Raw genomic sequence first — 12,052 nt, forward strand, 5'->3', positions numbered from 1 at the left:
CATCCCCCTGGGCACCGAGTGTGGATTTTTGGGGCAGATGGGTGCGGGAATACCTTCCAAGGGGAGGATTTTGATCCAGGGCAGAGCCTCACCATCCCCCAAGCCCCTTCCATGCTCCCTGGCAAGGTGAGCCCCTGTCCCTGCTGCGCCCTTGCCTGTGTTTTGTTCCTGCTCCCATTTCTGCTGGATTTGATGATGGCTGTGCTCAGCAGCCCCAGCCTCTCTGCCTCCCTGGGGACAGGGACAGCCCCGTGCCACGGGCAGTGAGTGCACGTGCACCCCGGAGCCCCTGGATGCCCCTGCCAGGGCCCAGCTGGGCTTCTTCCACCTCTTTGGCCTTGCACACCCCTGGAACAGCTGGGAGATGGTAAAAATAGCTGTGATGCCGTGGGCTCAGCTTGGAGCACGTTATCCCAGAGGGAGCAGAGGTGAGCGAGCTCCACGTGCTGCAGCTGGTCTCGCTGGGGAGGGAAGGAGCTGGGATCTGAGCCTGGCCTAAGCTGAGCTGAGCTCAGCAATCGGGGTGTCCTGGAGAGCTCCAGGTGAAAGCAGAGGTGTGCTGAGGGAGGCAAAGCCTGCCTGGGATTGTGCAAAATCCAGGCAAACAGGTTCATGCCCCTTTCTCAGGAAGCGAAATCCTGGAATGCAGGCACAAGCCCCCAGGTGCCTGTGCCAGGACAGCTCCTCCTCCTCCTCCTCCTCCTCCTCCTCCTCCTCCTCCTCCTCCTCCTCCTCCTGTCCCCCAGCCTGCTGGGGCAGGGGGGGCTCACATCTCTGGAGGTACCAGGGTCCTGGCATGCTGCTCCAGAGGGAAGCAGCTCAGAGCAAAGGCTGCCTGGCACTGAGGGCATGGAGGGGCTGGCACCACCAGGAGCTCATTGGAACTGGGTGTCAGGGGACACCTCCAGGGCCACCAAAACCACAGTGGGACCACCTGTGGTCAAACTGGGGCCAACCCAGGGCCAACTGAGGAAACCAGGACCTTCCCAGTGCCATCAGTGTCCATGTTGGGACCACCTGTGGTCAAACTGGGACCAAGTGGAGGCGCAGTGGGACAACCAGGGCTTTGCTAGGACCAGCCATGACCACACTGTGGCCACCCATGGACAAACTGGGGCAGCCCAGGGCCATCAGGGGCAACCAGGGCTACCCTGGGGGCAAGAGCAACCACACTGGGACCATCCATGGCTCAGCTGGGACCAACTGGGGCCGCATTGGTGTGACCAGGACTATGGTGGGGCCAACAGCAACCACGCTGGGACCACCCACAGTCAAACTGGGACCAACTGGGGCCTCGCTTAGGGCACGCAGGGCTGTGGTGGGGTCAACAACGACCACAGTGGGACCATCCATGGCCAGACTAGAGCCACGCCAGGGCCAGCTGAGGCACCCAGCGCTACAGTGGGGCCACACGGAGAGCTACGGTCACCCTGGGACACTCAGGGCCGGTCACACAGCCCACGAGTGACAGCCCCTGGGCTGCTCCGGTCCAACCTGGGCTGCTCCGGTCCAACCTGGGCTGCTCCGGTCCGACCGGGACCGCCCCGGGGCGAGCGGGCACCGGGACCCAGCGCGGCCCCGCCCCTCCGCCAAGACTATTGGTGGTTATTGGTGTCAATCACAGCTCGTGGCCAATCGGATGGCGGCGGGGCGGGCCCTCCGCGGAGCCAAAGTTGGCTGGGGCGGCGGAGCCGCTCGGCTGAGTCGGGATCGGCGGGGCGCGACCTGCGCACGGACCGGGCGGAACCGAACCGAACCGAGCCGGGCTGAGCCGAGCCGAACCGAACCGAGCCTGCCGAGCCGGCCCGAACCACCCTGCCGAATCGAACTGAGCCCAGGCGAACCAGCCTGCCAAAACGAACTGAGCCGCACCGAACAGAACCGAGCCCATCCCTACAGCAGCGAACAGAACCGAGCCCATCCCTACAGCAGCGAACAGAACCGAACCAAACCCGTCCCTCTGGCACGCAGCTGATCCCCAAGGCACGGAACCAGACCCATCCCTATCGCACCGAGGCCGTTCTTTCCGCACCCAGCCCATCCCTACGGCACTGCACCCCTCCCGCACCCCGCGGTACCGCACCGATCCCGCACCCCGCGGCACTGCTCCGCATCCCAGAGCACCGCACCGACCCGTGCCCTGCGGCACCGCTCCGCATCCCAGGGCTCCGCACCGCGCCCTAAGGCTCGGCACCCTCCGGCCCCGCTCCGCCCCGCGGTGCCCGCAGCGCCCGCGCCCGCCGGGACCATGATGTCGTGTGCCGAGCTGCTGGCCGTGTGCCTGCTCTCCGCAGACCGCGGCCCCAAGCCCCGCCGCCAGCCGCTGCCCATCTTCCACGACGTGAGTACCGCGGGGGACCCCCGCACCCTGCCCAGCCCGGGGCCGCCGTGCCCCCCTCGGGAGCCCCGCACGGGCCCGCCGGGGTGAGGCTCCTTCCCGGAGGAACCGGCCCGAGGGACGCGCCCGTGCCCGCCCGGAGCTGGCCATGGCCGTGATGGCTTCAGCAGCGATGTCGTGTCCTCCCGCTGGATGCTGGGCCTCGGGTGGCTGCAGACAGCCCACGCCTCTTCCAGAGCTGGCTGTCATGACTCCCGGAGCGGGAGCTGTGTGGCAGGAACGCTGTGGAAGGTTCCCTGGAGCTGTTCACAGCCACGGGATCCAGCAGAGCGTTGCCTGCGGCAGCCCCCGGGTGCAGCCCCTGTCCCTGCCCGCTCCCGGCGCTCCGGGATTGCGGAGGAGGATGCTCCGCGCGGGTTGCGGGTTGCCGCGGCATCCCGGCGGCGGTGGGTGGCACGGGGGAGTTGGAAATGCAGGTGGTGGCTCTTTGTGTTCGGGGATGCTGGCACAGTTCCTCCTGTCACACCGCGTCCCCTCCTGTGACGGGGCCGGGCTCCGGGGGCGGCTGCATGCCCGCCAGGTGCCAGGGGCACAGCCCGGGCCACAGCCACCCCTGGAGCACCTCCTGCTCCTGCCCAGATCTCCCTGGGGACAGAGCCCTGGCATTGCCGAGGCTCCGGCACCGCTGCGCTCCGGGCCACCCTGTGGACCGGGGACATGCGGGGACAGAGGTGCTGGCCCTGCCCTGCCGCAGGGAGGGGGAGGACAAAGCCAGCAAGGGCTAAGGATGAGGGCTGGTGGCGCCCGGGCACCTGAGCAGCCCAGGTCGGTGCCAGCTGCCCTGTGCCAGCTGTCATCTCCGTCCTGACCCGCTCCAGGCTCACCCCGTGCCCAGTCCATCCCGGAGGATGGAGCAGCAGATCCCGGGCAGCACTTTGGGAAGGTGAATGTCACGGCGGGTCCAGTCCAGAGCTCCTGGCACCGGGGAGGCGCTGGGGAGCCGCTCGCAGCTGCCAGCTGGGGTCGGGGTCTGCCGGGGGCTCGGGCTGCCCGGCGCTCCAGCCAGCATCATTAACCGCACTAATTACTCGGCTGCGGGAAGGTGGGCAGGAGGGGGCGGGTGGTGACAGCTGTGTTCCAGCTCAGCTCCTCAGGGCACTCGTTGAGTCGCACATCCATCCCTCAGGGTGTCATTAAAGCAATTAAAATGGGAAATGTTAACAACGCTAGCAGCTGCTTGCCGGGTTCTGACGGCTTCTCTTCCTCTGCCCTGTGACTCCTTTGCTCCCACCTTTGCTCCGGAGCTCGGCAGGGCGAGTTTAATCCCTGCCCCTTTGGGTCTGGGCACTTGGCCGGTGCCCAGCTGCCCCAGGCTGGTCGGGACGAGCATCCCTGGGCAGCTCCTGCCCCGCCTGCTCCAGGCAGCGCTGCCCACCACGCATCCCGGTGGCTGCTGCTCCTCTGGGACCTGCCTGCACATCTCCTGCCTTTGGGAGAAGTGAGGAGGAGGAGGAGGAGGGCTTTGCCCGGGACGCTTCGCTGCAGGCGCGGTGCGAGCCGCAGTGCTGCCATGGCCCTGTGCAGCAGCTCCAGCCGCGGGCACATCCAGCCTGCGGCCCGGGGCTGGCTCTCTCCCCTCCCGGGACACCCGAGCTTCAGGAAGGACAGGTTCTGGTGCCTGGCCGCAGCCTGTCTGGCTGCCGCGGGTCGATGTCGCATTGTCCCCAGGGCAGCTGTCCCCTCCCCAGCAGCCTGTCCCTGGCTGCCTGTCGAGCCTCCAGACCTGCAGGCAGGGGGAAATCCTGTAATCTCCTTCCTTCCCGGGGTACGTGTGGGGCTCGTGCCATAAATAAATGCTGCTCCAGTGCCTCTTCCCTCGGTCTGGTGAGGCTGCGGCTGCTGGGGCACAGCCCAGGGGCTGGGGGAGCATCCCGGGCTCCAGGCAGTGCCCCTGTGCCTCTGAGGCTGCCAGTCTGCCCTGAGGCAAGAGAGGGATTCCTTGCAGGGCCCTCCAGCAGCCCACAAAGACCTAATCCCCCTCCCAGCCTGGCTTTGCGTCACCTTCCCCTGGATTTGTCCCACTGGGGACAGAGTCACTGCCATGGCTGAGCGTGTGCCTGTGCCCAGGGAGGGGACAGCACTGGCATGGGGGCATGAAGGGCTCTGTGGGGCATGAAGGGCTCTGTGGGGCATGAAGGGCTCCGTGCTGGTCCTGGGCGCAGGCAGGGACGGGCTGGCTGCAGGCAGCTGGAGCCAGAGCCCTGCCATGCCGGGGTCTGTGCCATGCCGGGGTCTGTGCCATGCCGGGGTCTGTGCCATGCCGGGGTCTGTGCCATGCCAGGTCTGTGCCATGCCAGGGATGTGCCATGCTGGGGGCTCTGCAGCAGACGTGGCCTTGCCCCGGGGGCACTCACAGCTCCTGCCTGTGCCACGTTGGTTTGGAGCTGTTGTGTGTGCCCTGGTTTGTGTAACCCACTGAGCCTTGGCAGTGGAGCAGAGGCACCCACTCTGTGCTGAGGCTCCTGCTGAGCCAGGAGGGGCTCACCCCAGCTTAGAGACCTCCTCAGCCCGGGGGATCTCCCCTGAAGTTGTGTCTGCCTCTGAGCCCGCACACAAACCCTGCTGAGCAAGGCCAGCCCGTGAGTGGGAAATGTTTGGCTCCAAGTGCCTGGGTGACACTCGACTGTCTCTGAGATGAGCAGGGTGGCCTCTGTGACACCTGGAGCCACAGAGGTGTCATTACAGGAGCCATGTGTCCCTCTGATGACACAGAGCTCTGCAGGATGCAGCTTCTCCTGTGATGGAGAGTCCATGGCAGGGTCTGCCCCTGCAGTCCTGACACCCCACACCCCGTTAGCCTGGAGGAAGCTTTGCTCCAAAATCCAGAGAAATCGCTGCTGTTTGGGAGCTGCAGGTCCCCGGCTGGGATCCAGGGATGGATGGTTGGTTACCTGCTCCTCCCAGCCCAGGGCAGCCCCCCTGGGGCAGGAGCAGCTCGCTGTGCTCCCCGGAGCATCCTCCAGGGAGCTGCTCCTGCCTCCAGCCCCGGGGAAGGAACAGGGAGCTCCAGCCCTAGAGCAGCCTCTGCCCAGCTGCAAGCCAGAGTTCGGGGGGTTTTCCTGGGCAGCTCCTGCTTTGCCTCAGTTTCCCAGGGCGGTGTCAGGGCCTCGGAGCAGCACAGGGCTGGGGAGGAGCTGGGACAGAGGGGCAGCGGTGCCTCTGCCTGCTCCGAGGGCGGAGTGGGGCAAGAATAGAAAGGTTCTGTCTCCTTTCCCAGCCCTTTTCCTTTCCTAATCTTTCTTCAGACCTGCAGATTTCATCAGCCAGGATGATATAAAGGACAGTTGCCACACAGACAATTTTCTGTCGTTGTCTCCATTAGGATGTGCTGTACAAAACCTCGTGCATTTTGTCTGGGAAAACATTGCCAGGCTTCAGAAGTGATGCTGTTCCTCACTAGAGTCAGCCTCAGAGCTTCCAATAATTCCTGGTGAATCAGCTCCCCAGCTTTCTCCTGGGGCATGGGAGAAGCCTCATGGTTGGGAATCTGCGCTGAGACCCTGAACTGGAGCAGCTCTCCAGCTGTGCTCTGTGGCAGAAGCAGTTACAGATTAATTAGTTCATTAATGATTAATTGCAGTGATTGTGCATGCCGGGGTGTTGTGGAAGGGCTGTGCTGAGGGCTGGTTATGGAGCTCAGGGCAGGAGCTGCTCCTCTGTGCAGGTGCTGGAGTGTTGGAGATGCACAAAGTGCTTCTTTACAGACTGGGTTTCTTCCTAATGTTCTTTCGTTTAAATGGACTGAAAAATTAAACAGTTGCCATCACAAGGATGCAGCAAAGTCTGTTCTGCTTCGCCTGTGTGTTCTCTAAAGCTGCTTGCTGTGAGTGCCGGGCTTGCTCAGCCAAGGGCTCTGTGCATTAGAGGCAGGAAATGGGTTTAATCATTGGCAAAGGGGAATTTCCAGCAGCCTGTGCTGTCCTGACAGCTGGGGCTTCTCCCTGAGCTCCTGGCGGTGGTTTTCCGTGGTGCTGGGTGCTGCCTGTCTCTCTGTTCAGTGCCCTCTCTCCCTGCTGCCACGCTGAGCCCTGTTGTGTTTTGTCTTGCAGATTTTCCGGCGAGCCGACAAGAACGGTGAGTGCTTTGTTCCTGCCTGGCTCCTTCCCACCGGGAGCTTTGGCTGGAAGAGGGAGGGTGGAAAACGCTTTTCTGCTTCCCCTGGATCCCAGAGCCTGCCCAGGGCTGGGGAAAGGGCTCCCCCAATTCCCCATCCGAGCACCACGCAGGACACGGCCCCTTCCAAACCCTGCTCCTGCCCAGGGGCTGGCAGGCTTCTGCTCGGTCCCACACAGGGTTGCTTCTGTCTCTGTGCTCAGTGCAGGCTTTTACAGGTGCTCCTGGCTGGGTGATCCTGTTTCTAGGTGCCCCTGGCATTTGGGAGTTAGGCTCTGCTGCCCAGTTTCTAATCCAGCACCCATAAACCAAGCGGTCCAAAATCATAAGTGGTTTCCCTGAGCCTTCCCACACTCTCTTGGGCTCTTTTCCTTCATGGTAGCTTAGGAGATGCTTTTATTGCACATCACAATGCAGCCCAGGAGCTGAAGTCCTCCACAGAGAGAGGAAAAAGCTCTTGAGTCTGTGGAGAGCCCTTTCTTTCCATGGAAACCTGATGCTGCCCTGCATCGGGTGCTGTTTGTTCTTGGACAGTCTGCATGCCGCTGCAATGGGGCCTTTAGGGAAGGGCTGAAATCCCCACCTGCAATGCCAGCAGCACCCAGTGTTTTTGCTGGGCTGGTGGGCCAGGCTCTAGGGAGATTTGTGCTGTAATTATCATGCAGAACACGCCCAGCCCCGTCCCACGCGGCCTGCAGGGCTGGGATGCTGCTTTCCTCAGATATATAATTACTCTTCCCTCTCCTTTGAATGCAGATGATGGGAAGCTGTCATTTGAGGAGTTCAAGAACTATTTCTCTGATGGCATCCTGAGCTCGGAGGAGCTGTGGGAGTTGTTCAGTGGCATTGACAGGCGTCACTCAGAGTGAGTACCGTGGTGGTGGCACGGAGGGGACACAGGAGCAGCTAAAACTGCCTGACTGGAGGTGGAGGAGGCTGGGGGGCGGGTGTGATAAATAGTCAGGGTGAGACAAGCCCACCTCTTGCCACACGCAGGTGTTCAGAGCCACTGAGCAGAGCCCTGGGAGTGCTGAGAGCAGTCAGACATTTTGAGAGCAGCCGTCGGATTTCCTGCAGCTCCAAAGGCAAGCAGGCACTGAAAATGCCATTCTTGTGGTTTGGAAAAGGCACTCCAGGAACAGCCAGCCCGGGGAGCAGGCTGTGTGTCTGCAGGAGCCTGTGCTGGTGTGGGGACACACAAAGTCACAGGCTCTGCCACTGCTGACTCAGGAACTGCCTGGCATTTATGTAAGAGCTGCTTTCCACCACAAGTGGGCCTGGTGCACGTAACAGGGAATTTAGGGCAGCTACTTGCAAAAAAAAAGAAAGCCCCACAGAGCAGGAGAAGGAGTTGTGTTTAGCTCTGGTCTCCTTGTGAGTGGTGCTATCCAGAGGGCTCTGTTGGGTCGGCTGGGATTCTCATCCCAGCTTTTTGGGTGGTTTTGCCTCACTGGGGTCTCTGTGCCCAGCTGGGTGCTGTGGGTGAGTCTGTCCTGGCACTGGGGTGAGCTGGGTGCTGCTGAATGCATGGCTGGGTCTGTGCAAACCTTGGCGTGCTGCTGGGGCACAAGGGGCTGCAGCTTCCTCCCAGTCAGGGCAGGTTTGGCTTCCCCAGCACCAGCATCCCCTGCACCTCTGACACCCTTGGCCAGGGCGCAGGTCCCTGCCAGGGTGAGGAAATTTGGGGCAGCCTGAGGTGCACACACTGGTCCCAGGGCTCTGCAGGGAGCCAGGGCAGTGGCACAGAGGGCCCTTGTCACACTGGGATGCCACCAGATGCCACCACAGCAGACACCCAGTGCCATCACCCACTGGGGAGTGGGGCCATGGGAGCGAGGGGCTCCCAGGGCTGTTGGAGCTGGGTTTGGTCCCTCTGCAGGGGTGGGCAGAGGGGTGGGCAGCCTTGTGCTGCATTCCTGGGAGCCTGCTGCTTGGGCTTGTGGATGTGGGCAGCAGGAGATGTCCCCTGAAAGCCTCTCTGTCTCTGGGCTGTGATCCCAGGAAGCTGCAGTGAGTGTTCCCTTTCCTCTGGAAATGCTCCTTTCCTCTTGCTCCATGTTGGGGTGACCTCAGAGTCACAACAGCCCTGGAAAACACAGGGTGCAGTGAAAGCTGCACCAAGGGAAATACAGGTTGGATATAGGGAAAAAGTTTTTCATGGAAAGAGTGATAAAGTTGTGGCATGGGGAGGTGGTGCAGTCCCCATCCCTGGGTGTGTTTAACAAAGCCTGGATGTGGCACTGGGGGCCAGGGTTTAGTTGAGGGGTTGGATTTGATTATCTTGAAGGTCTCTTCCAACCCAGTGAATTCTGTGAAGTTGGGAGCTTTAGCCCAGCTCAAAACTGAGCAGGGAAGGTCTCCTGCCTTCAGGTGGGGCTTGTTCCATCTGTCTGGAGCAGCTGGGGAGGCCTGACTGGGCTGTGCTGCCCCGGAGCCCTGGCTGCAGCAGTGTCCCCCCAGCTCGTTACCTAACAAGGGCAGCTGGTGACATCTCTTAGCAGGGCATGAGCCTTGGGTCTTTGTTCTCTTCCTGCCTCCAAGAGCAGAAGGGACCCTCAGACAGAGTTGTTTGCAAATTCCTGCAAATGTAGGAAACATGGGGTTTGGGGAGTGCAGGATTTGGTGCTGAGGGCTGTGCTGGTGCCCTGCTGTCCCCATGGTGGCTTGGACAACCCTTCTCCCCTGGGCTTGTTCCTTGCACTGGCAGGAACTTAATATTTCAGAGAGCTGGCCAAAGTTTGCTGCCAGACTGAAGAGTATTACAAAGTTGGGAAGCAGCTACAAGCTCTCCAAGCAGATCTGCTCTGCTGCTTTTGTGTCCTGAAGCTTTAGTGATGATGGGAAAGTTTCACCCTCCATCCAGCAGGTGGGTTTGGTGCTGTGTTTGTCATGTCTAGGCTGGAATTTGTGTTTCCTCATCCTGCCAGGCTGACCTGAGGAGGGGCAGCAGCAGAGACCTCCAGGCCCAGACCCCTCCTGGCCCTCACCCTTCCCTGGAACCTGCAGCTGCTGGGCCCAGGGCTGACAGCTGGGAATATGAATATTCCAGAATAAGTCCCACATTTCTTGTTGTCCTTCCAGAGAGCCCCATGCCCTCCTCTGTCCACCTCCCACCCCTCTGGCTCTCAGGTGGAACACACCTGTCCATCACACAGCTCTGCTGGGGTCACTTCAGAGCCTACATCTCCACACAAGGCTGGTTTTGTTCTGCATTTCAGAAAATGGTTCCATAAAGTGTCCCCTCACTTTAATTCTGTGAATTTCAAAGTTGATGTTGAACCCAAATTCAGCTCTGGATGGCAGCTGGTACAACAGCAGCTCCATGGCTTTGTTTGGCTGGTCCAGAGCTCCACACCAACTCTGGCAGTGGCACACTAAGGTTCCTCTTCCTGGAGAAGAGCATTTTCATCCTCTGAACGTCTGGGTGAGAAGAGACGGATGTTTATGGAAGTATGAGAGCTCCATAGCTGCATCCAGACTTGCAGGGGTTGAATGCCTGCCCTGTGGAACCTGCCCAGGGAATTGCTGTTTGGATTTTACCTGTCCTGCTGTCCTGCACCTGTTGGGGAAATTGAGAAAAAGAAGGCCTAGAAAATGCATCTTTCCATGAGGGTGTTCAGGAATTGGGTGCAGATTGCTCAGAGCCTTTCACCTGGAGCCACAAGGGGTGGAAGTGCTGACCTGGTGCCTCTTAAAATCTTTTGGTGGAAATAACCTCAAGCCTGTGATTGTGTGGAAGAAGGGATTTGAGTGGATTCCCTCTCCTCTCTTTACTCAGACACTCTGCAGCATCAGCCAGCCCCTGATGATGGAGAGTGACTGAAACACTCCGTGTCACACAAAAAAAGGTTTGGAAACCAGATCTGTGATGGCAGTGGAGGTTCCCAACATGATAAATTATTTAAAAAAACCCAAAAAACCAGTCTGCTTTTCTGCAGCTGATTGCTGTTTTCTTGCATAAATTCCAGGCACATTCTGACAAAATCCCAACAGCATAATGATGACAAGCTCCTCCATCATCAGTTCAGGCTTAATTACAGTTAATCAGTGGTTTGAGCACAGTCAAAATACAGTTATGGGAAATGTGGAGAGTCTCAGGATGAGTGCTTTGGAGGCAGAGGATGGCTCTTCTCTTGGAGTGGGAATGGCAGAGAGGAAAGCCTGCTGCCCCTGGCAGCCCTGCAAAATGGGTCAGGATTTGGTGTGCACATTCTGTCCCTGAGCCCCACCCCGTTTTTGGTGTGAATCAGTTCTGGCAGCATGAGAATGGCCCCGGGGTTTGCCTGCTGTGCTCTGTCTGCCCCTGCCTGTGCCAGGGGCTGCTGCAGCCTGTGGGACCTGGGAGAGGCTCCCCTGCAGGGCTGCTGATGGAGCAGGGGGAAAAGGAGCAGATCTTCCCTGGACAGCTCCCAGAGGGAGGATTTCTGCCACGAGATGTTGTTGATTGCTTCGATGTTCAGTGGTTTGGTGATTGATTAGCTAACATTTCTTTTTAAGCAGCAAGCAGCCGAGATATAAAGAGTTATTGATGACCTCAGAAGCCACAGGGTGGGAGTTGATGGCAGCTCCTTGTCACGCCTTGCTGGAGCTGGAATGGCAGTGAGTTGGGCTGGTGGCTCCTGCTGAAACCAGTCCCAGCCCCAGGTGCTCACTGGGACCAGTGCAAATGCCTGGATAACACAATGTGTGCCCCAGGTGTCCACATCCCCTCCGTGGTGACTCCTGCCCCTCTCTCAGGTGGCAGCCAGGCTTTCCCTGCAGTGCCAGCTCTGGCAGGCTGTGCTGTGGGTGCTGCAGTGCCAGGGCTCTTGCAGCACTGCAGCAGCTCTGCAGGCTCCAGGCAGCTGCCAGAAATAAAGGGGAAAACTTCAGAAGGAGCAAACCCTTTTTCCAGTGCACACTTGTGCCCCAAACCCCAGTGTCCCTGTCAGGCAGAGCTGCCCAGAGATGGGATCAGCAAAGTTGGAGGTGGCAGAGCGAGGGGCTGTGGCTTTGCAGGTTTATCTGGATTGAGTCTCAAGGGAAACACGATTTTTTCTCCACTTGAAAAGTGCCTGCAGTGCCAGGTCAGTCTGCAGAGCCCTGCCTAAATCAGCTGCTGTGTGTTTAAAATAGCTGAGCTGAATCCCAGCCTCACACTGCCCCTCTGTGCTGCCTCAGAGCTCCAGCTGCAGCCCCAGAGCAGAGGGGCTGCAGTCCCCTGCCCTGCCTCTGCCACCCTCACACCAAAATATTCCCCTACCTTGAACCACTGCCCACTGCTAAAGTGCTCTCAGTGGAAGCCCAGGAGAAAGCAAGAGACAGAAACAGCCTTTGCTGTCTCAGGAAAAGCTGTAGGAAGATTTTTACCTTAATTATTTCACCTTAAATGGCATTTTGGACACTTCACACGCTGTTCTCTAATTTTACATGGGGGTGTTTTTGTCCCTTTGCCCTGTGAGCAGTGTCAGAGGGGGGACAGGGAGATGTGGCCGTGGTTTCCCAAACCCTGGGCAGCAGCACTGCAGCATTCCTTGTGCTGGGAGCCTGGCAAACTCCAGG

At 59.9% G+C, this 12,052-nt stretch overlaps 1 protein-coding gene across 1 annotated transcript in view; it reads left to right on the plus strand.

Annotated features, from left to right (window-relative positions):
- Positions 1–1,691: 1,691 nt before the first annotated feature.
- NECAB3 (N-terminal EF-hand calcium binding protein 3) overlaps positions 1,692–12,052 on the plus strand; it is a 30,540-nt gene continuing 20,179 nt past the window's right edge. The window contains exons 1-3 of the mRNA XM_064391463.1: positions 1,692–2,341; positions 6,448–6,472; positions 7,268–7,376. Of these exons, the coding sequence (XP_064247533.1) occupies positions 2,249–2,341; positions 6,448–6,472; positions 7,268–7,376 (227 nt within the window). The 5' untranslated portion in view covers positions 1,692–2,248. The remainder of the gene's footprint in view (positions 2,342–6,447; positions 6,473–7,267; positions 7,377–12,052) is intronic.

This window comes from Passer domesticus, chromosome 16 (genome assembly GCF_036417665.1).
Source record: "Passer domesticus isolate bPasDom1 chromosome 16, bPasDom1.hap1, whole genome shotgun sequence".
Taxonomy (NCBI): domain Eukaryota; kingdom Metazoa; phylum Chordata; class Aves; order Passeriformes; family Passeridae; genus Passer; species Passer domesticus.